The sequence below is a fragment of the Asparagus officinalis genome, chromosome 10 (assembly GCF_001876935.1).
Source record: "Asparagus officinalis chromosome 10, Aspof.V1, whole genome shotgun sequence".
In the NCBI taxonomy this organism is placed as follows: domain Eukaryota; kingdom Viridiplantae; phylum Streptophyta; class Magnoliopsida; order Asparagales; family Asparagaceae; genus Asparagus; species Asparagus officinalis.
Window position 1 is genome coordinate 70,662,630 of NC_033803.1, and position 24,347 is coordinate 70,686,976.

Here is a 24,347-nt window from a genome sequence, read left to right on the forward strand (position 1 = left end):
GTTCTTAGGAGCGTTATCTGTTCAGCCATCTTGGAGAGATAGAGTAGTCAGAGCTCAGTTAGAGGATTCTTAGATTCAAACCCGCAAGGGGGAGATCTCCAAAAAACCCAAGGATGATTGGACTATTGGAGTAGATGGGGACTGAGGAAGAAGGGCAGGATCGTTATGCCAAACAATCTACAGCTGAAAATGGAACTTTTTGATGAGGCGCATCATAGCAGATATACAGTGCATCCAGGCACAACGAAAATGTACAAGGATCTGAAGAGACATTTTTGGTGGAGTGGTATGCGCAGAGAGATTGCAGATTATGTGGCTAAATGTTTCACCTGCCAACAAGTTAAGGCAGAACATCAGAGACCTGCAGGAACCCTACAGCCTTTACCTGTTCCCAAGTGGAAGTGGGCAAATATTTCCATGGATTTCATAGTGGGGTTGCCCAAGACGAAGAAAGGAAATGATTCTATTTGGGTTATAGTGGACAGATTGACTAAGTCCGCACATTTTTTACCTGTGAGGACGACTTATACGGCAGATACGTATGCGAGGATCTTCATTCGGGAGATTGTTAGATTGCATGGAGTTCCAGAGACGATTGTATCAGATCGGGGCTCAGTCTTCACATCTCATTTTTGGAGGAGTTTTCAGGATGCTTTTGGCAGTCAGTTGTCATTTAGCAGTGTTTTTCACCCCCAGACAGATAGTCAGACCGAGAGGGTGAATCAGATCTTAGAGGACATGCTGAGAGCGTGTATTTTAGATTTTCAGGGTAGTTGGGAGGACCATATCCCACTGATTGAATTTGCATATAATAATAGTTATCAAACTACCATCGGGATGGCACCGTATGAAGCTTTGTACGGGAGACCTTGCAGATCGCCTATATGTTGGGCAGAGCCAGAGGATAGTCTATTGATTGGTCCAGAGTTAGTTAGACAGACCACAGAGAAGGTAGCATTGATTCGAGAGCGTATTCTTGCGGCGCAGAGTCGACAGAAGAGCTATGCAGATCAGCGGAGACGACCTTTAGAGTTCCCGGTCGGAGACTCGGTCATGTTGAAAGTATCACCGATGAAGGGCGTTCAGCGATTCGGTAGACGGGGAAAGCTTGACCTAAGATATGCTGGTCCTTTCAGGATCATCGAGCGCATTGGAGCTGTTTCTTACAGATTAGATCTTCCAGCATCGATGTCGAGTGTACACGACGTCTTTCATGTTTTGATGCTTAAGAAGCATCTGCGGGATGATGAGCAGCAGAGAGTGATTGATTCACCAGAGATTGAGATTCAGAATGACTTGACTACCATAGAGGTACCGGTATGCCTACTTGCTAGAGAGAATAAAAATCTTAGGAATAAAGTCATTCCATTAGTAAAAGTTCAGTGGAACCGGCAAGGAGCCGAAGAGATTTCTTGGGAGCGCGAGGAGGATGTTAGTCGCGACTACCCGCACCTGTTTGGACATGTATGATGTTAATAAATTCTTATGCTTATGTGCTTTGATAGTAGTCTTTATCTATGTTGTTTAGTACAATGATATTTATCTTTAACACTAGAATGGAGATATTGTCACCTGATCCTTAATCATTTGAAACATATGGTATATATATATGAGGGTTTCCTTGTTTGGATTATTTCGCTCGACGTACTAATTTCGTTTAATTAGGGATTTAGGGGAGAATGTTTGCATTCTAGGTTGTTAACTTTAAATATCATTGTGCTAATACTATGCGATTGTGGAATTTCAGGGACGAAATTCTTTTAAGGGGGGAAGAATGTAAAACCCCGTAAATTTGAATATTTTATGATAAATATGTTATATGGTGAAAAATAATATATTTTGATGTTTGGATATGATAAGAATTGATTTGAGATCAATTCAATATATATTTGTGAAAATATGAGTGCAAATGCACAAAACATGCACAAAGGCCAAAAGAGTGAAAATCTGGGAATAATAACCAGTTATGAGTTTTTATGTTTTACACACTGATACAGTTAGAATTTGGAAAAGTGTAAAAGACCAAAGTTGTAGGTCTCTTCAACAGCTTTCCAACAAGTCTTAGATCACCTCATTCCGAGGTCTTATGAGAAAGTTATAATCAAAATATCGAAGGGGTATTTTCCTAGTCAGACTAGGTTTCCTGGTTCGGGTCTAACATGTTTGTTTCGGGTTTTCCTCTATAAATACCTGTATTTTTCACGAAAATTCTTTTCTTTTATCATATCTAAGAACCCTAACAGCCACCAAACCCCCATAAACCCTATTTTGAATTCTTGGAGAAGATTGGAGGCTTTCAAGTTGGGTTTTTGTTGATTTTTATCTTTTGGAGTGGAGATCTCCTTCGACGTTGCTTCTAACAAGTTTTCCTACAACCCCAGGCGAGTATCATCTCTACTAATCCCCCTCCCAGTTTTTAAAATATTTTTGAAGAGTTTTTAATGAGTTTTATAGAGCCTAATCAATTATTTTGTATATAAAAATTGGATCTTTTGTATATATGTATAAAGACTGGGTCTTTTTATGTTAAAGAGATTAAGCACGAATTTACAGAAGTATTTTAAGATCTAAAAATAATTTAAAAATTGTTTATCTGAATTTAGATGTCTTATGCTTCGTTTTAAAGTTTCGTGCATGATTGAAGGTTTACATATGATTTCTTGTGCAAATAATCATGCTTGTTATGTTCTGCTGAAAATCTGCTGCACATATACTTTTGAACTAGAACTTTTAAATAACAAATGATATCCAATTTGAACCAAAATAATGCCAATTGAAAGATGTGTGAACCCTGGGGCGTCACAGTCGGATCTAATAATAATTTCCATTATTATTAGATTCAAGAGTTGAGGGACCTAATAATAATTTCCATGCTCTCGGAGACTAATTTCAAAATATTAAATTTGTAACAAATATCGCAAAAAAAAACCAACATCTTTCCCTCCACTATTTTTTATCATCCATGGTCATGCTTCCCCCTCCTGCTCCTCCGCCGCCTTCGACCGAGAATCATCAAGAATCACCGCTCAGGGTTTCTAATCTTGAAATCGATCGTCTTAACCCTTGTCTGCATCCTCATCCTGATTGTTGAGACAAACCCGAGGCCCACTAGAGTAAGGTCCCAGCGAATATATAGTAGAGCAGAAATAATGAAATGAACACACATATTTACATGAAAACCCCCTAAATAAATTTGGGGGTAAAAACCACGAGTAAGGATAGAAGAATCCACTATGAGAAAAATTTATGAGTTACAATCCCTTTTCTCAAGGAGAAACTCTCTCTATTGTTCTCTCTTTCTCTCCCTCTCTCTTTCTTTTCACTCCTAATTGGAAACACTGGGATGATATAAACTCAACTCCGGGGAGAGCTATATATATGTGAGTTTGTCGTAGGTGCGCATTGTTGCTACGGTGTTGCTAAAACAACATTAAGTACTAGGATGATTACTGCAGTGGGTATGTGTTTAGTGTGGACAAAATAACTTTCCATCGCTGATCACATTATTTAGGTAAGAAATGTTTTTTGTTCTCGTAACTGTTCGATGAAATGTGCAGCTGAAACTTTGAATCCACTGGCGATATTCAGGCACACTGAGGAGTCTTGCATTCCGCGAGTAAGAAGAGTAATGCAAATGAGATACCTGATCAGCATCTAGCATGTTCAGGTTTGGAGAGAGAGAGACCCTTCTGCTGAGATCGCGCATAATTTGCTTCAGAGGATGATTGCCAATGATATTGTAGTTGCTCATGCAAATGAGAAATACCTGTTTAGCATCTAACTAAGGACTTACTGTGTTGTTGAGAGTTTTTTTTAGTTACTGAGTATACCCTCGATCGGTGTGGTTAGACTCTAATCATAATTTATGAGCTGATTATCAATGCATTTATTAACAGCATCGTTCGACAACCTTATCTAGCTTAGGACTGCAAGTATATGACTTCCTTTCTTTTACTTCTACTTGTGTGCAATAATATTTTTTTTTGCTCCTTTTTTCGCCCTTTTACTCCAATGCTAACTGTAACATTAGAATCCGTGAGAAAAAAGCACTTTTGATACTAAAATTGGGTCTTTTTTACCTTTTATTTTGTTTTGTTTTGTTCGTTTATTTTTTTTTTTTTTTTGTCTTTTTTTTCTAGATCAGTTATTCAAAATGATTAAGTTGTCCTCTTGATTCCGCCAATGGGATAAGGCCTATGAAGGTAGAGAGAAATTTATTATGTGTATGTTCAAGTATTTGGATACTAATGTATTATGAAAAATAGATGTTTGTATTTGGATATTGGAGTACATTAGGTAAATTTCATAAACCCCCTAAAATTTTAGGGTGGTTTGTGCAAAACCTCTAATCTTCAAACATTAGAGAAAACTTAAACCCCCAAGACATTGGGGAGTTTTACAAAACCACCTGAATCTAAAAAATTTTTGTGAACTTGGGACACATTTAGTTCTAGAGTTTGTTGGGAAAAGAGAGGACAGAAAGAAATGGGAAAATTTTCGGAAACATTAGGAAAGTTGGGTCTGATTTTGAGAAACTCTACAAAGTTTACGGGGTTTTGAGAATTTGTAACATTCAGTTAGTTTTTGCACAAGTTGTTTACAGTTATCATCTGAAGTTTGTACCAATTAAATTATTTGTCTAAATAAAAATATATTTATATGTGCCCATGCAGTAATTAAGGAGCATTTACTAATTATATATTGAAGAAGAAAGAAAAACAACTTCAATATATATATCTGACATGCACACGGATACACAGAGAGGATGTACATCATAGAGGTACACATACCCAAGCTTACCCAAGCTCTTTCTTTTGATTTGTTTTAAATACAAAAACTCACAATATTGTTGGGAAGAAAGTAAAGTTGCTTTTCATTAACTGCAATCACACCCTTAAACAAATCAATCAAAGCCTTAAATAAGCTTACACAAATACTAAAATAGCTAAAAATAAGCAACTAATCTTAGAAAGTGGGGAAACATGGCCCACGAGTCTTACTACATAAAAACTAGCAGCCACAAAAACTAAGCATGACTGAATCTTTCATGTTTTGCATACGGCAGTGGCTACAATGCTGCATTTCAATTGTTCCTTCAGCAACCAGATTTCCTTGTTTGAGACAAGCAACAGTTTCAACCTAAAAGGATCACCGTCTCTGAAAACCATTTCTGTAGTTATTCCTTCCTCTGCCGAAACCAGACTGTGAATTTGAGCTTGATGATCTTTCAGATTTCTAAAATGAACAAATAAATTAACGTTAGTATGATGCCATGTAAATGCAACATCAAAATGTAATCTCACGTAACACAAATAAGTCGCCTTCCGCCAGTGTAGTCATGGAGATCTCAGAACTTACTACCCTTATAGTTTCATTGTTGCAGGTACAACCTCTGGGTGAAATTCTTTTTGACTTGCTATCCTTCGTGAAATTTGGGCAGACATTGACCCGGGTTGAAATTCTTGAGTATATCTCAGGGTAAATAAGCCAAAAGAATTTACTCAGGGGGATATTTGCAACAGTGAAACTACAGGGGTAGTAAGTTCAAAGCAGTTGTACTACAGGGGATCTATGTGTACTTTAACCCCTAAATCCAAATTTTACAAAATGCAACCGTAACTTCTGGGACTCTTGCAAGGTTCCCTTCGCTTGTCAATGATTATTTTTGCTATGAGTTTGAACCCAATTTGGCGGTAGTGAATATATGCACTATGATATATATATGCATAGAGACATTATTGTAAGTGCATTCAATTATGATATACAAAAAATGACTATGTAAACCAAAAATAAAATACCTTCCAACTTGCTTTACCCATATTCAGCAAATCCTCCAGTTCATCAAGATCAACAGCAGCCTCGATGATGGCCTCATCCAGGCTCTTGTCGTCTCTGGCATTATAATAACAACCCCTACTCTTTGCGTCTCGTATTATTTTTCCCCAAACTGATCCGCTTCTAATCAAGGTCGTCTCGTTGCCTAAAACCCACAAGCAATGCCTGTCCAAAATAAAAGAATTATAGTTTCATTTTTTTCTTTGAGTAACCAGGGCAAGATGCATTAACTAGAGAACAGATGCAGAATACATACAGAGGTATGGAAGAAGGAGAGTAAAAGAAAAAGGAGATAAGAGGAAAAATTAGAAATTTATGTTATTGTGTTTACAAATAAAGTACAATAAAATTGAAGGGTAAACATCACATAAACCCCCTACGATTTGGACTGTTTTGAGATAACCCTCTAAACTTTATAAATGTCACTACTCCCTCCCGTCCCCCCAACGTTTAAGGATTATCATAAAAATAATGTTGAAAGTTAAGCGGGCTATGTTTAAAAAAAATTAGGGTTAAGCAGCTGGGGAGTATGTTAAAAAATTGAAAGCATTTTGAGTGTTTTTGTGACAAACCCCAAATATTAGGGGCATTTTAAAAAAAAATTGAAAGCGTTTGAGTGTTTTTGCGACAAGCGCCAAAGGTTAGGGGTTGAAGTGACATTTACAAAGTTTAAGGGGGTTATCTCACAATGGGGCAAATCACAGGTGGTTATGTGAAATTTAATGGAAATTTAATAATTTTAAAACCTGGAATTGCATAGATGTCTTTAACTTACTTTGCCCTTGTCAAAGCCACATTTGTTCTTTGGAGGTTAGAAAGGAAGCCTACGCATCCACCTTTGTTGTATCTCACTGTAGAAATAATTATAATATCCTCTTCTCCACCTTGAAATCCATCAATAGACTGAACTTTCACAGAGATTTCACTAGACGGAAAATACATGTTCTTAAGCTTGTCTTGAATTGCACATATTTGAGCTGTGTATGGTGATATGATGCCGATGCTAAGTTGTTTTCCCCTGGTGAAAGTTGCTGCAACACCATGAATCATTATATGTTAATAATCCATGAATAACTTATGTGAATATTTGCGAAATATGGTGCTCAAAAGTTTCAGGAAAAAAGTCCAGGTCTGTCATAAGTTAAAACTAATTCTATGCACACATTTATTTGAACTATTTCATGATTGAACATATACATACAGTTGTGTAATGTGAAGATTATATTATCTAGTGGATATGTGTCCATACTATTTCGAAATAGGCTTGGTATATGGGTTATACAAGAAATAAGTATGTTCTATATTAACCACAACAGAGTAGAACAAGAGGGTATGTTTTACTTCGATGACAAATGTAATACACAACTTCAACTAAACAATAAACTAGTTATGCAATTTTGAAATAGGCTTGAAATATGCGATACAAGAAGACAAATATAAATGGATAAAGGAATACCTACATTTATATAGGTTCTTGAGAATTTGCAAGACTACAGCAACCTCGATCATATTCTTGAGACTACGCCCATTAGTATCAGTTTCTTCCTTTCCTATGGCAATGTTTATAAAAGAATAGGGACCATACATTGGTCCAGGTAAATAACACTGCCGATAGCTATCACATATAACGTTAGGACCATCTGAGATTTTATCATTGTAGAAATTTGAGCTGGGAAATCTACTGATAGAAGGATGCATCCTGTATTGAACATCAAGGAGGTGTTTCTTGTGCCCAAGTGAGCTCAGTCTCTCAAAGAGACTTCTTCCAAAGGCAGCATTTTGAGAAGCCTGAAAAGTGAAGTGTAAACCAAGGTTGGCTACGTAATAGGTAGAAAGGGGAAATTTCACAGACCAATAGTTCAGGGCTTTTCTTTGATTTATAAAATATAAGGTTCTTTTATTTTATTTTATTTTGACAAAACACTCTGGAGTTCTGGGGGGGGGTTGTGAAATTTACCCCAGAAATAAAATCGGGTTAATTGCAGATATAACTTCTGTAATGTAGCCCATTTGCGGGTAGACTCCCAATAGTTTTATTGCAGATATACCCCCTGAGTGAATTGTTTTTGACTTTTTTACCCTCAAGAGGTCTATTTGTCAAAAAATAACAATTTTTTCCTTCTCTAAAGGTGAAAGAGTAAAAAATTTACTCTGGGGGTCTATCTGAAACAATACAATTGTAGAGGGCCGATCTGCAATTGGGCGATAGCATGACTAACTAACAATAAAAATCACAGACGTGTGGTTATATACCTGACTTTTAACCATCGCCGGAAGTTGGTACTCATCGCCGATGAAAATGGCATGTTGAATCCGAGAGAGCTGTAAGGGGATTAAACACTCACATTCCTTTAACTGTGCAGCCTCATCAACCACCAAACATTCCAAAGGTTTTTTCATCTTCACATCATGTAATCGAAATGAACTAGAAGATGTGCAGAAAATAATGATTGCCCCACTCAAACAGAAATTTTGAATCGATTGTCTGTCAAATATATTGGGGAGATGAAGATTACTATCAAGGGTCCTTAGAATTTGAATGCATATACTTCTGGTTCTCCTTAACTTAGTTTTTGCAGCTGTACCCTGTTTTATGTGATGCAACTCATATATGTTGCAATCCTCTTCTTCTATCGACATTTTAAATACTTCATCAAGCATTTTGTCTGTAATATCTGTTGATCTCAACAAGGTCCCAGTGATATCTATACCCTCGAGTAGAAGATTCATGTCACTGAAGTTTTTCTCGGAGGTAGAAGATCTCGGTAGATGCATAGAGAGTGTTCTCATGCAAAAACTCAAGTCTAGCGCAAGAGTAAAGAACCGCTTTAGTATGAACTCCTTAAGCGTCAATCTTACTATAGATTCCTGATCTTTCTTCTCCTTTTCTTTCTTCTCCTTTTCTTTCTTCTCTTTCTCATTCTTCTCATTTTCTTTCTTCTCCTTCTCTTGCTTGTCTACTTCTTCCAAATACATTTCATAGTGAGAAATAGCATTCTCAAGAAAATTCATCATCGAGATCAGGCAATAGCTCCAGCCAGTTAAACGTGAAAAACACTTTGAAAGTCTGCTAACACGATCATCTAGAAATATTTCACTGAGATCATCATTGATCTTCATTCTGCTCTTGTTTCCAAATAAAACAATATCCCCCAAAGAGCAATTCTTGCTACTTGATGAATATTCTTTCACTAATCTTAGTAGTCTCGAAGCTACCTCCTTAACGGCAGTATTTGTAGGTGCACATGAAAGAGTTCTGCATTTCTTTGTTAGGAAAGCCCATAACAGAGAACTGATTGTTTTGGTTTTGCCAGTTCCAGGAGGGCCCCATATAAGTTTAATAGAATTTTCCCCATGTTGATCACTTTCAAAGAGACAATCCAACACAGCATTCTGTTGTGAATCATTGTGCTTGAACCTGTCTAAACCAAGTGTTACATTTAACTCACTAAAGGCGGCACCTGATGATGATGATGAACATTCATCTGCATCCTGTTGCAATAAGAGATTGCTTAGTTTATAAATATGTCCACGTAATAAGTAAATGGGTAAACTACCAGAAAATCCCTATATCTATACATTGTTTTTCTTCCAAGAAACCCCTCATTTATAACCGTTAATTTTGTAAAAAGTTTTTGTTCTTCAGATGTTTTAGCAGATGTTTGCATTTAGATAGACGTCCACACTTCAGAATTCACAAACTTTGGGAGTTAAAGGGAGGCGGAAAATAAATAAATAAATAAATATCTTGTATAATAGGAAAAATCTAACATATTTATCATTAACCAAGAATTCTGAATGTAGATGTTTGTTCAGACGTCTGAAGAACCAAGCTCTATTAGAAAACTAATGACATTATTAATGATCATAGATGAAGGGTTCTTTTAAAAAAAATCAACATGAAGGTTCTTGTGGTTCACCTTAAGTAAAAATAAACTATGAAAAATGAGATGATAGGATATTGGTACATACCAAAGGGTTATACTCCCAGACCATTTTGATAATACTAGCATTTTTATTCCGTACCGTATCGAAATCCAGCGATTTCCAAATACGATTGTATGAGTTCACGGATGACAAGTAAATTGCAAATAGAGACTTTCTTGGCTCTTTCTCCCTATTATAAACTGGAACTTCCTGCGATGTTTTGATAACGAACCTTTTCGCTGCTGGTCCTTGACCACCTCCACCTTTGACAACCAAAGCAAGTGTATACGGTCTCCCATTTGTAGTAAGATCAGATGCACGTCTCGGTCTCAGTTCAGATAACACAAATATATCAGCTACCATTGGAGTGTATGATTCCTTTCCAACTGAGTTTTCTCTGTTTCCAAGCTCAATAAAGTATGTCTTTTCAAGTGATCTAACTTCTCGTAGAGAATGTATTCTGATAAAAGGAGCTTGTGATAAGACTTCCAGAGATGAACATAGGTCGGCACGCGTTTCTTCAAGCAGTGGATATGTATAGGAACTTAAGTAAGACTTCCAGAGATGAACATAGGTCGGCACGCGTTTCTTCAAGCAGTGGATATGTATAGGAACTTAAGTATTGCTCCAAAGACGAAAATGTTTCCGGCACGCGTTTCTTCAAGCAGTGGATATGTATAGGAACTTAAGTATTGCTCCAAAGACGAAAATGTTTCAGGAATATTTTTCACCTGTAAAAGCAAGCTCGAAATATATCAATATGACAAAAACCCAAGTGAACTTTTATCGAATGCTGGTTAATGTACTGTTACTTTTCAATATATATTATTCTGGACCGCACAACAAAAATTCAGTTGGAAAGTCTAAAATGTATTTCATTATTGGACAGATTTTATCAAAGCGATTCTCGAGGATAATAATAACTTTGGACATTCCATCAATTAAGGAAGAGTATCCAATGCATGATTCTTATATTAGACCAGAGGGGATTGAACATTTTTATTGTTAACTAACTACCGACATTAGCTACAATCAGACATTTTGGGTAGAGCAATCATATAAACTATACTCATTATTTCTTTTGTCATTGTAACCTCTGCAATCCTTGACAAAGAGATGAGTTTAATAACAGGTTTGAATCTGATAGAAGGTACTAACCTTCTCCTTAAAGAGATGTTCATTAAAGACATCTTCGAGCGACCACGAGAACATTTTTCTCACGAGCTCCGTCTCCTGCTTCTTCAAGTGCATCTTAATCTTGAGTGAGGGACTGTATCTTAATCTTGATTGCGGCCACTGCCATTGCTTTCTCTGCTTCATCACAGAGAGATTAACGGCAACAAGGATAACTGCTGATGATGTTCAAATCTTGAGTGAGGGAGTGTATCTTAAACTTGTATGATGGAACTTTATTATTAGCTCTGTCGCTGCCTTTGCAGGGTCATTGCGCATCTGCGTAGTACGGAAGACGAGGGGGCGGCATGCTGGGAATACGTGCAGTTCGTGGGAATACGTGTAGCGCTCTTATGGAATTGAATATTGGGTAAATTGCAGAAAACCCCCCACCCAAATATATATATATATATATATATATATATATATAATAGGGAGAGGTTCAAATAACAAACCTCGCTATCCTAAAAACTAAAAACTTCTCCTCTCCATTGGATCTAGATTCATCCAATGGCTGAGATTAAACCTGCGTGAGGGTAATCTGGTAAAATAAACAGCACCCAAAGAGAGGTAATTAATGCTTCTGTTGAGTTCTCCATTTCCCCATGCATGCAATCTTACGACTCAGGCAACCCAACAGTCACGAATATCAGCTCTCGTTCATGCGTCAGCAGCTTTCAATCGTGAAGTTTTCCAGCAGCTATCTCGTTCATCGTCCTTCAGATCTTCAGCTCTCGTTCAGAAATCGTCCAGCAGCTCTCGTTCATCGTTCATCGTTCTTCCAGCTCTCGTTCATCGAGAAAACGTCCAGTAGCTCTCATTCATCGTTCTTCAGCTCTCTTGTTCGAAGTCCAGCAGCTGGACATTGCTCAACATTTTATGGAGATTGGAAATGATAGCGTGCAGTCTAAGTTTTTTTCATCTTATGGAACTAGATTCAGTATTTAAAAACTTAGCCATATGACTTATTATCTTGTAGCTTACATTCTTAAACATTTTATGGAGTTTTAAATGGAGAATTTGATGCATTGAATCGAGATTTTTCATTTGTTCTAAATGGATAGTGGTAAATATTGGTGGTCTGGATTATGCAATATGCACTCTAGTTGAGTTTATCTCGATTCAGTTGAGTGGATCGAGATAAACTGGGTGAATCTACTCTATTCAGTTTAGTGAATCGCGATTCACTGGATAAATCGTCTCGATTCAGTTTTGTAAATCGCGATTCAGTTGAGTGATCGATATTCACTGGATGAATATACACGATTCAGTTGAGTGAATCACGATTCAGTCGAGTGGATCGAGATCACTGGGTGATCTACGCGATTCAGTTGAGTGAATCGCGATTCACTCGTTGATTCGACTCGATTCATTTTGTAAATAGCGATTCACTGGGTGAATCGTCTCGATCCAGTTATGTAAATAGCGATTCACTGGGTGAATCTACTCGATTCAGTTAGGAAAGTGAGGGTTTTAAATTTTTTCCATTTTCTTTGATCTTGTTAGAATAAGTCAAGTAATTTTTATATTTGTGGAATATGTTTTCATTTGATCTAAATGGATGCGGTAAATCCAGATTCAGTATATCAACACAATGATGATTGATGGCTGTTTTATTTTCAGTTGTAGGCAGCAATGAACAATTTACATACCACATGTTATAAATGCATCGGACAGTGATTTTGGAGAAGATGGATGGACGAAGTTAGCTCTATTCCTTTTGAATCACACAGGTGGTGGTATGTATTGGAAACCTGCGGTTGAAGCTGAAGTTAAACCTAATCTAAACCAAAGCTTTCGCTCACTAGAGGAGGTATAGAGTTTTACCGGAGAGTATGGACGTAAAAGTGGGTTGAGATCAGACGGCATCGGAGAGAAGAACAGTGAGGACGGTACAGTTCTTCTTAAACACATTGTTTTGCAGTAGAGGCTGGCAGCAATGAATCAAAGATGGATGTTGATATTGATGAGTCTAGTAGCATTTTGAAAAGAGAAGGAAGAACTGTAATCTAGTAGAGTGTGGTTGCAAAGCTAAGGTGTATTTAAGTTTGATGGTTTGAAAGGATATAATGTTCTCTCATTTGTTGAAGAGCATTCTCATTCTTGGTCTCCGGTAGTGGGAAACAATTTTTGAGTCAAATAGAGTTCTCGGTCTCAGCACATAAGAAACTTGTATTTGATGGAGCAAAAGCCAAGCATGGGGCCTAACAAAACATATAACTTTGCTAAAGAGTTGTGTGGAAGTTATTCTAATGTTGGTGCTACTTGTACCGAGTTTAAAATTGGAGTAGGGATGTGAAGCTTTATATTGTGATCGAGATGCTCAAATGATCATCGAGAAGTTCACGGCTAAGAAGGAGATGAGTGATGGATTTTTCTATGATTATGCAGTCGATGAGGTGGTCGATTAACTCGCATTTTTTGGGCAGATGTTATGGTCGAAGAATTACGATGTTTTGGAGATGTGATATCATTTGACTACTACGATATTCCAAAACAAGTAAGATTTATAGTTAATCTCTTACTATTTTCAATATTGTAATTATATTATCATAGTGATCTTATATTTTTTGTATGTGGTACAATAGGGTACAACATGAAGTTTGTTCCATTTAGCTGGTCTCGACAATTATAAAGAAGTGTGTTGTATTTGCAGCTGGATTGATAGCTAAAGAGGACATTGATAACTATGTATGGATTTTTGAGGTATTCTTGAAATGCATGATTCGCGAGCCCAAAGTGTATTGTTACAGATCAGTGCCCTGCCCTGAAGCAAGCTATACCAACTGTCTTTACAGAAGCCACGTCACCGCTTGTGCATGTGGCACTAATGAAGAAAATTACCAAAAGGTAATGGAATCATGGGCATTCAAATATAATGAATCCTCATTAGATAAATACTGAATCTTTCGTTATATATTTATATTGTAGTTGGCAAAATGCATTTCGAAGATGGATGATTTCAAGAGAAAGATCAATACATGATTTGGGGTGTAGATATAGATCCAGCAACGTTTGAAGTACGTTGGAAGATGTTATGAAAGAATATAAGCTTGAAAGTAATGAATGGTTGTGTGGAACTGTATAACATTCGGAGAGTGCATGGATTCCAGCGCTATTATGCTGATGATCATTGGCTGGTTTATTGCGTACTACATCAATCAGAGAGTGAGAACAGTTTTTTTTGACAAATTACCCGTAGAACGGACACATTGACAGAATTTTTATCTCCGTATACGAGAGTGCTATGTGAGAAGCAAAGGCATACAAACGCAAGATAAAACTATGAAGGAACGAATCGAGTGCGCAAGAATGGACGAAGGTCGCATTGTGTTTTGGAGAGTGGATGCACATCAGAGCTTGTAGACAGACATCGAAGACATGTGTTTATGAGGTACAGAAAGAGAATAATGTCATCCTGTTCATGATCATGAGTATAAAGAGTTTCAGATAGAAGATGTGTGAAGATTTGTTCTTCCAATAAAAGGACAAAATAGAGGCATGGAGAAATATTGAGGTAAACTTAATTGCGAGTTATTTTTGAACAATAAAAATTTAATCTATTTTTAATTTGTATGTGATATCCCGAATTCAATGAGTGATAATCGCGATCAAAGATAAGTGAATCCTTCGTTCACATGCACAGCGTTGAATCGAGAATTCAGTGGACCAATTGATCAAATGACGTTGCTCAATTTTCCTTTATTTAATCGGTGCTAATATACATTGTTTTTTCTAATTTAGGTGAACACATCCATTATGTTGAAACATGACGTTCAATTCTGTACGTGTAGGGCTGTTTGAGAAAATGGGTATAGTATGTAGGCATGGGTTTTTGTCAATGCAGCTTCATACTGCATGGTATGAAGCTGGATGTAACAGAAAAATACCAAGACCATCGACTTGTTTTTGTGAACCGAGGGAAGCGAGAAGGAGTGTGGGTGGAGATAGAAGGCATTTCTATATGCTCAGTTGCTAAGGAAATGATCAGACGAGAGTGTGATGCAAGTTGAATGTACAAATTCGGTAAGGTATTGACATATGGTTATGATTTCCTAATCTCTTTGTGTGAAGTTTGGCGTGGTATTTATAGATGGGTGAGAGACTAGGCATGGGGAGCTGAGGAGGATCTCTCCGTTACTATGACTACCTGGAAGGGAAGTTGAAGGAGTTGACAGCAACAGTTTGGCGTGAATGCTAGTGTTGCAATGCTGACACATTTTGGCAGAAAAAAATGATACGTATTGGGGAGGTTGTGTTGGTCTTCAAAAATACCAGGCGGAAGTGATCGTTTAAACGCTCCCATTGAAAGTAGAAACAAAGGGTCCGTGGACGGGAAGAATTGTTGGGATATGAGAATCAATTAGTCAGACGAAGAAGAAGGTGCCAAGGCGTTGCAATGATGTGCAAAAAGAAGTGTTTGTCTCATTGCAGCCGGGCACGAACCATGCCCATGTAAGAAAAGCAACTACAGCAAAGCTGATGTTAATATGTTAAGTCGCATAATTTATATGTTCAAACATAAATGTTTTTTTTATAAGGAGTATCAATTTCTTATTAAGCGATTTTCTGAATTGTTGTAATTTTTAACGGTATATAACTTACTAAGATTTGATTAATTAACATATTGAAGTTATCGTTTGTGTGATTATTGCACTTACTATGTTGAAATTACTCGGATTCAAGTTGTTAGTGGTAATTTCCGAGGCATAAACTAAGGTGAAGCAACCTCTACTCGTTCAGTTTAGTGAATCGCGATTCACTGGATGAGATCGTCTCGATTCAGTTTGTAAAATCGCAATTCAGTTTGAGTGGATGCGATATTTCACTGGGTGATATCGTACACGACTTCAGTTTGAGTGAATCGGCGATTCAGTTGAGTGGATCGAGATTCACTGGTGAAATGCTACGCGATTCGTGAGTGAAAATCGCGATTCACTCGGTTGAATTCGCTCGATTCAGTTTGTAAGTATAGACGATTGCACTGGGTGAAATCGTCTCGATTCAGTTACTGTAATAGCGATTCAACTGGGTGAATCTATTCGATTCAAGTTTAGGAAGTGAGGGTTTTAAATTGAATTGAGATTGAGATTTACTCATCTAGGCATGTGAATTCCAGTGAATCTACTCAATACTTTGCTGGATCACTTGGGTGAGATAACTACTGCTGAGATTAAGAGGTTTTTGGACCTGTAACTGCAAATATGCGTATTCAACTGGCGTGAATCTATCTCTTCGTATTTCAGTTTAGGTAAAGTGAGGGTTTTAAATCTGAACTCGAGTCGATTCACCTATCCAGTCGAATTCTCGCTGATCACTTGTGGCTAACTCAATCGAGAAAGATTCTCTCCGTGAAATCTCGTCCAGTTCGGTCATTTGGAATGACAGAGTAAAAATCACTTAAGATAATGGCCAAAACAGTTATTTCTCACGATTACCAATAGTCATATTATATCCACAATAAAGTATGGAGATCTTTATTTGTATGTTTAGCATTAAAAATCTGGATTATATGATCTCCCATTCTGCGTGAAAATGCGAGAAAATTATGACAAATCTATTCTTATACTAGACTCATACTGTAACTTCAGACATTGACAATTAGACAAAATCTAAGAAATAACAGATAGTGACAATGTACTGCAATATACTTAAAACTTCAAACATTGGGTAAATTATGGTGAATTAGCAGTATTATCATTTTCTTTGCAGATCATTCTTGTGGTCTTCCTCTTTCTCTTTTTTGATATTTCCAGTCTGCAGCATGGTGCTGTTGGGCTTGCTAATTACTTCTTTGGCCAATTCATTTTGGTAGGTTCAGTATAGAATTTTGGTCGGAACAGTAGTATTAGACCTCAGTCTATGGTAGCTGATTTTGTAAAATCGCTCCTGTCGATATGACCAAACAGTTAAGTAAGAAGACTAACTGTATAATTATCACACATTTTTAGTTTAACACTTACACCCTCTCTATGAAAACCAGAGCTCCAATTGTGGCTGTACCACCGCCCATGTAGGTCTCCATATGTCTATCGACAAAAATACCAGAATCATATGTATTTTTGGTGCGTTCTCTCTCCACTCATCTCAAGTCTGTCATGGCGTTAATGTAATTATTTCACATCGCCTTGTGATGTTTCTTGCTGCGCGTCAAATATCTCACAAAGTTCTGGTGCTGTTTAATTCAAAAGTAATCAGTGTCAGCATAACAAATCCAAATATTATACGAAGATATGTTTTAATGTAATAGTACAATTGTTTTGGTTGTTTATAATGGAAACAGTATCATTGCAGTGAATCACGATTCATTGGATCTAACTCGATTAGGATTTAAATAGAGTTAGTTCAACTGTTCTATACTCTACTGAATCTTGATTTCTCTGACGCTAGTTCCTAATGCAGGAATTCACTATAGGTGATTCAGGATTCACTAAATGGATCTGCGAATTCTACTGGACGTGAATCTGGATTCAACTGGAAGTGAAATCGGATTCACGCTGGAGTGAATCTGGGATTTCACAGTAGTGAATGGCTGGGCCATTCCACTAGAGTGACATCCTGCCTGGTGGGTCACTGGAGTGAATATGCGCTTCGACTATACGTGAATCCGCTTCAATTTAGTAATGAGATTCAAATGTTTGACTGTTTCCGCCAGTAAATGTTTAAATTACGCACATACAGAAAGGTGGGAAAAACATACCAAACCCTCAGGACATCACCCTTGGCTCATTTTGCCAGTTGTAGTCTGGGCAGCTTTTTGCTATTGTCAATCAGCTCCAATACCCTTGAGTCCTTTAGCCCATGAGCAGCACAATGAGATAATGCTCAAGACGCATTTATGGGAAAGAAGACGCTAATGGTTGTGGATTAATCAGAGATTTAACAGATATAGTTAAAATTTGGGGCTAAAGAAGGAACAAATATTATATTCAAGGATCTTTACCATATCAATTCTCGATTAAACTTTCATATGTGGATACAGAGCAAGTTTGCTCATCCGCATCCCGGGAAGCAAAACGACTGTATGCTCAATTCATCATTGGCCTCAGTCTGTGTGAGTGAATGTGCAAAACTGTAGCAACATAAAACTTGTTAAATAAGATGTAACTGAATTGTTATTTTTAAAAAGAGATAAAAGGGAAGATACTTACGGTTGTCCGTCAACAATTGCAAAAGAATCTAAGAGGAGAATTTTCCGGACTTCATTTTTTCTCTGTTGTTCAAAAAGGTATTGGACGCAAATGCTGATTAAGATTTGGGCCTCAAGTGGGTCCTGCATCCAGGAAGGAAAGGTCTGAAAGCCAGTAAGAAACATTCAAATTTGTCTCCCTTAAAACCACTTCACTGAAACAACAGTCTATTTCAGTTTATAAAGAGGAGTAAATACTAAAAACAGGTGAAGTCTGACACATAAAATAAAATAGATTCATAAGATTTATAGAACTGCACAAATCCTCTTCTTCATCAGAATCATACAGCTGAATGCTTGTGCTTTTTCTCTATGTACGCCAATTCCATATGATGCTTATCGCTCTGACCATGACCTTTTGACCGTAAGAGTCGTCAGTAATCTGTAGCATATTTTTGGTCCCTCTTCTGCAAGTTAGCGCCCGAATGGTGACGCGAAGAGAAGCGTTGCAGGCTTCACCATCCTCTTGTTCTTTGCCTGCCGTTCCCGCGATCTCCCTTATTTTGCGGTCCACCTCAACTTTCTAATGTTTACATTCATCTAGCTGCATGGCAGCAGTCTTCACTTGTTTATCAGTTCTTTTTACAGTGGGTCATCAGTGACCTTCAGAATTCAACCTTGTTTAGGGCAACGCTGAACAATATTCTACCATTTCCACTGTCTCTTCTCATCTCCCTGTGTTTAGGCCACGAGAAAACTAGGTTCTTCGTCTGTGGGGTACCACATTCGGCTGACTTCGCGCTATCACTGGTTCTTTCATCTTTTTCTTGCTAACGAGTGCTCTATAATCTTAAATCTAACTGTCTTGAATAAACATTTGGGGAGATCTTGGGCTTTGTGGTATCGTCAGCTGATGTTGTCAACGGTCAGGGGAAGCATGCATATTCTACTCACGATGTTGTCGTTCATGTTAGGTGTATCATCAACAATGTTTCTCTGCAGCTGTTTCATCGTTACAGGTATTACACGTTGTCCACAAGCCCTGGGCACAGAACATTTGAAAACTGCTTGTGTTGAATTTTGGGCAAGAGCTCATGTAATCATTGGGAAGCAGCTTTTCTCATTGTCTCACACTCAGTCCTCCGCTCAGCGGCTTCAGGCATCATATCCTTTGTCTTGTTGGCAGATTCCAACTCTGCAGCTCTCGTTGAACCCTAGTCAATACAATCCTGTAGTTTGAAAATCACAGGACATTGGTTCACCATAATTATTAACATGGTTGAGACAAGTTTGGAATAGATTTGAGATTACAATCAATGTATTTGTATCGATGATTCAAATTGACTGAATCGCATAGTCCGACGCTAAAATAGTTTCGTTTGAACTATGGTGAATCGAGATTCAGATCGTAGTGCATCGCGATTACAGTTGTGTGAATGCGATGATTCAGGTCGAAGTGAAATCGCGGATTGCAAGGGTCCGTAGTGAATCACGATTCAGTGCAGTAGTGAATCGCGATCAGTCGTATGTTGAATCGCGATTCAGGTCGTAGTGAATCGCGATTCACTACAGTAAATTGATATTGAATTTCATTCAATCGAAATTCACTCCTACTGAAATCGCGAATTCACTACAATAAGTTAAATTAAGCTTTAAGTCAATAGAGATTCACTCCTACTGTATTGTGATTAAATTGAATAAACAATTTTAGTCGTGTCGATTATCGAGCATCAAGTCGTAGTGATCCGCCGATTCACGTAAGCAGTAAATTGATTTGAGATTATCATTCAACTCGCAGTTCACTGGTCCTACTGAACCGCGGCACCAAGTAAATTGAAAATCAGTTTTAAAGTGAGAATAGAGATTCCACTCCTACTGTTATTTGAGAGATTAAATTGGGGAAAAATAACAAAGACATTGCAACTTAATTGGCTAACCTTTCTAATTGTACAGACATCTTTTAGGTGAGTTTTCCAGTAGAAGAGAATGAAGGTGCAAGTTCAACCCTCTCCCTGTAATTCGCACTTTGCCAAATGAATTTGTACTAATTTCCCTCCTGACTCGTCTTTCCATCAAGCCAGTCAGTCCAGCCTATAAAAGTAGGGGTTTTGTTCTCTCAACCAAACTTCTCCTTTGAACAGAAACGCCGATCGGCATAAGAGACAGCTGAAAGACGGAGATATAGAAATTAAAGCATACCAATTAGTAATTATCAAGTAAAACTACTTTAACTACAGTAATGTAAAAATCAAATATTTATAAAATTGAACTTACAATCAAGAATACAAGAGGACCAGTGTAAGAATTGTTTTGTCGGTCAACCTTCCACTTGTGTTGGCTTTCTTATCATAGAGTCAATCAAAAAAAGAACACCGAATTGTATATGAAGCAGCACTGATCAACACTTTTCATGACAAGTACTAGAAATCCGTTTGGTTGACATACGGATTGGCTAAACGACTGGATCATTGTTCTGTGAACGAGAACAAGAAATTCAGTTTGAAAAAAAGGTTAACATCAGAAGTCTGCTTCAGTTTGTTCAGCCACAGCCCCTGGAGTAATTTCCAACCAATATCTGTTTGAATTGATCCCTTCGCACAGCATCTACCAATGATGACTTCCGTACTGGAGTCTGGTAATAGACCTTCAATCCAAGAGTAATCCCCATAACTTGTATGTACATCTTACCTCCTGTGATACTTATTGATCCTCTGGGAAGATTAAGCGCAAGCGGATTCACTGTCAAAGCGGATTGCGAGTGAACTGGTACCGCGCCAACATATGGGCAGTTTCCTTTAATTCAAAATTTAAAAGACCTCCAAAACCAGGCTAGTCTATCCATTTCTTTCTGTGAGTCAGAAGAGTGTCCAAAACATAATCAAGAATATCTTTTGGAGAGCACGTATCTAGTCATCCTCCTTAGGTTCAGGCTCTACCACATTTTTTTTTAAACAAATTCTAACAGTGAGAAAAAAAACATAATATAGATCGAATTAATCCATCAGTTAATGCAAAAAAAAAATAAAGATGTTTAGTATCAACCACCTTTTTCATGCTTCTTCCTTTTTTTGTGGTTTGTTCTTTTCCTTCATGCCTCCGCTACGCTTTGAGGTTCTCCCGGCAGGCATTATTTTGGTGGTCGGCAAGTAGTCATCTCGTCATGTTTAGCTCACATAAGTTTTCTTTTCACAACTTCTTCAGTAAGAAATATAATATAATTAGATGAAATATCCCATCATTGAATACAAGAATAAATTTAAAGATATTTATTACAGCAATATGTTTTACTGCTTTAGTGAATCTTGATTCAATGAGTGAATAACATTCACGTTAAGTGAATCGAGATGTCTAGTACACCAACCCTTTTCTTCTTCATCCTAATGTGGTCTGTTTCATGTTTCTTCATCCCTGTGTACGCATTGGATGTTTCTCACCGGCTAGGATTAGTTTGGTGGGTTTGATGAAGTCATCGTCGCAATCCCAACACCCCCGGTCGCTTTTTGGTTTGTGCTTTGATCTAGATCGTAGACCTGCTAAAGCAGATGACAATTGATTATTTACGTGAGCCCAGTCTTTGAATAATGCATGGTGTCAAACTGAATCGTGATTCACTCAACTGAACGTGTATATTCATCCAACTGAATCGAGTATATATGATTGAGCTTGTATTGTGTGATCGGATGTATAAGTACCATACAAAGAAATACAGTAAACAATTTAAAGCTCACTTTCCTAACTGAAATCGAGTAGATCACACATGAAGTCGTGATTTACAAAACTGAACTCGAGTCGATTCATCCAGTGAATCGCGATTCAACTCAACTGAATCGTGTAGATCACCAGTGACATCTTCGATCCCAGCTCAACTGAATCGTGATGTTACAAAACTGAATCGTGAATTTACAAAACTGAATGCGAGTCGATTTACCAAGAGACATGCGCGATTCACTCACTGAATCGAATAGATTCATACCAGTGAATCTCGATCCCACTCAACTGAACGAGTAAGATTTCAACTAGAGTGCATATTGCAATAATCCAGACCACAAATATTTACCGCTATCCATTTAGAACAAATGAAAACATCTTACAATATAAAAACAACTTGACTTATTCTAACAAGATCAAAGTAAATTAAAAAAATTTAAAACCCTAAAATAGAACATGCATCGATAACATTTATTCATGTAGAAAAGTATTCAACAACATGCAAGTTAATTATGTCGAAATTCCGAACCTTTACTCACTGAATCTATGAAAAATATTCAAACTTTGATAAAAAATATAAATTTTTAATACAAGGGTTTGAAATGTTTTACCCCTTCTTGAAGACGAGGGTTTTGGAGTGTCGGAGTTGCTTTTCTTCATCTCTATCGTCGAAGTCTTGCTTTTCGTCTTCGTTCTTGTTGTAATGAGATGTTCGAAGAAACCTAAGTGTGGAGAAATCGACGGAATGTGAAGAGTTTAGTTGTTCGCGTAGAGAGAAGATGAAACTGTATTCAAAATAGTAGAACTGAATCGATTTTTCGCGGAAAAAAGTGTCCGCCGTATTTTCGTAATTAATTACAGCGGTTTTCATTAATGCCTCTTTTCCTAAATTACCCCTTTTACTGGTATTTTGTCAACTGATTTGCATTTATTTTCAATTCTGCCATTTTCAATCTTGACCATTGGATGAAATAGAATGTAGGGTTAACCAGAAAAACCAGGGTGTTTACCATGAAAGTCACAATTTTTTTTTAAATTTCACTGAACCTCCTTAAACTTCGGGATGTCTCACAAGACGCGGAGCGTTTAAGATACACTGTCAAAATAATAAAAACGGATGTCATTAAACGTTGCTGGGGTTCCATTGGAAAATTTTAAAAGTTTAGAAAATTTTTATGAGACACCTCAAAGTTTAGAGAGGTTTAGTAGAATTTTGGTGTAAGGCCTCGATGTTCAGGGGGTTTTATGAAATTTACTTGAGAAAGCTAATGTAAATTTCACAAACCCCCCTTGGAGTTTAGAGTTTGTTGAAATATCCCTCAATTTATAAAATTAGAGAAAACTCATGCGTAAACTTTGAAACAGAGGTAATTGCATATTAGTCTATTATGTGTGAACTTTAAAATAGGGGTAACTGCATATTAGTCTATTATGTCATCCTTAATTAGCAAATAGTCTGTTTCCAATCTCTGTATATGCGTATTAGTCCCTCAAATCTTTATTTTTCTTGCAACATTATCCCTCTATTACGGATTCTTTAAGTTTTAAAACTATAGTTGGATTAAGCCTTAACCCAACATCTAAATTTACCCAAGTTGCCTTGAGTTTCCACATGTGGTTTTTATTTAAGTCTTGTTGGGAATATAACTATCTATGTTATTATTTAAGAAGAGCCATTTATTTGATTTGTATGTCAAATTTTTATAGATTTCAAAAATATTCTCTTGTTGGGAATATAACTATCTATGCTTGGTATGGTGTTTATATGTTAGGTGTTTACTTTATGTGGTATACTTAGAGCTCAAACCATACACATACATTTTATTCGTTTTCATTGTTTTACACATTTGTTTCATATTTATCCTGTTATTCATCTTTTGGGAAAATTACGTGTTTACGGATTAAAGACTTGACTATACTATTTTGCATCTTTTATAAAGTCTATTAATCCACTCAAAAGAACTTTCAAACTTATTTGAAATCATTTTGTCAAAATCAAGTGTTTTGATATTTCGTATTTTGATCGATTTTGCAAAATGATGAGTTTTCACAAATGAGAAATGATATTTAAAAATTTCCTTGTTTGTTTTTATGTGAATAAACATTTCCCCAAGTTCTAAAATTTTTGGAATTTATTTACTATTTTTAAAACACCTTTGAAAATCAGCTTTATGAAAAATTCAGTGTCTAGATATCTGTCTTTCGATTGACCGACATGGTCCCATCAGTCGACCAAAAATAGGTTATCGGTCAACCGATCAGAGTGTTTCAGCGTTTGAGTTTTCAGCCTTATCAGTCGACCGATCACATGCGATCAGTCGACCTATGAGCATCCATCGGTCGATCGATGCATGACCATCAGTCAACTGATGATTGTTCCGTTACAGTAAAGGCAAGTTTTTCAGATTTTGATTTTTGCGGGATTTGTTTTGGTTTTTGGGCTTTCCTCGGAGTTGGGCTAATATATTGAGAGACTATAAATAGCCTTTAACACTTAGTTTTAACTATGGAAGTTTAGAACAAGTTTTGCAAGTTTTTGTTTAAGGGTTTCAAAGAAAAATCAAAAGTGTTTTTG

The 24,347-nt window shown here is 37.0% G+C and overlaps 2 protein-coding genes across 2 annotated transcripts; both read right to left on the bottom strand.

Annotated features, from left to right (window-relative positions):
- Positions 5,078-8,610, bottom strand: LOC109826891 (probable helicase MAGATAMA 3). The gene is made up of 5 exons (XM_020393908.1): positions 8,089-8,610; positions 7,296-7,623; positions 6,611-6,866; positions 5,799-6,000; positions 5,078-5,235 (listed from the first exon to the last, which is right to left on the bottom strand). Exons 1-5 carry the CDS (start codon positions 8,608-8,610, stop codon positions 5,149-5,151), a joined length of 1,395 nt encoding a protein of 464 aa, XP_020249497.1. The 3' UTR covers positions 5,078-5,148.
- Positions 8,634-9,939, bottom strand: LOC109826892 (helicase sen1-like). Its single transcript, XM_020393909.1, has 3 exons — positions 9,808-9,939; positions 8,797-9,327; positions 8,634-8,639 (listed from the first exon to the last, which is right to left on the bottom strand). Exons 1-3 carry the CDS (start codon positions 9,829-9,831, stop codon positions 8,634-8,636), a joined length of 561 nt encoding a protein of 186 aa, XP_020249498.1. The 5' UTR covers positions 9,832-9,939.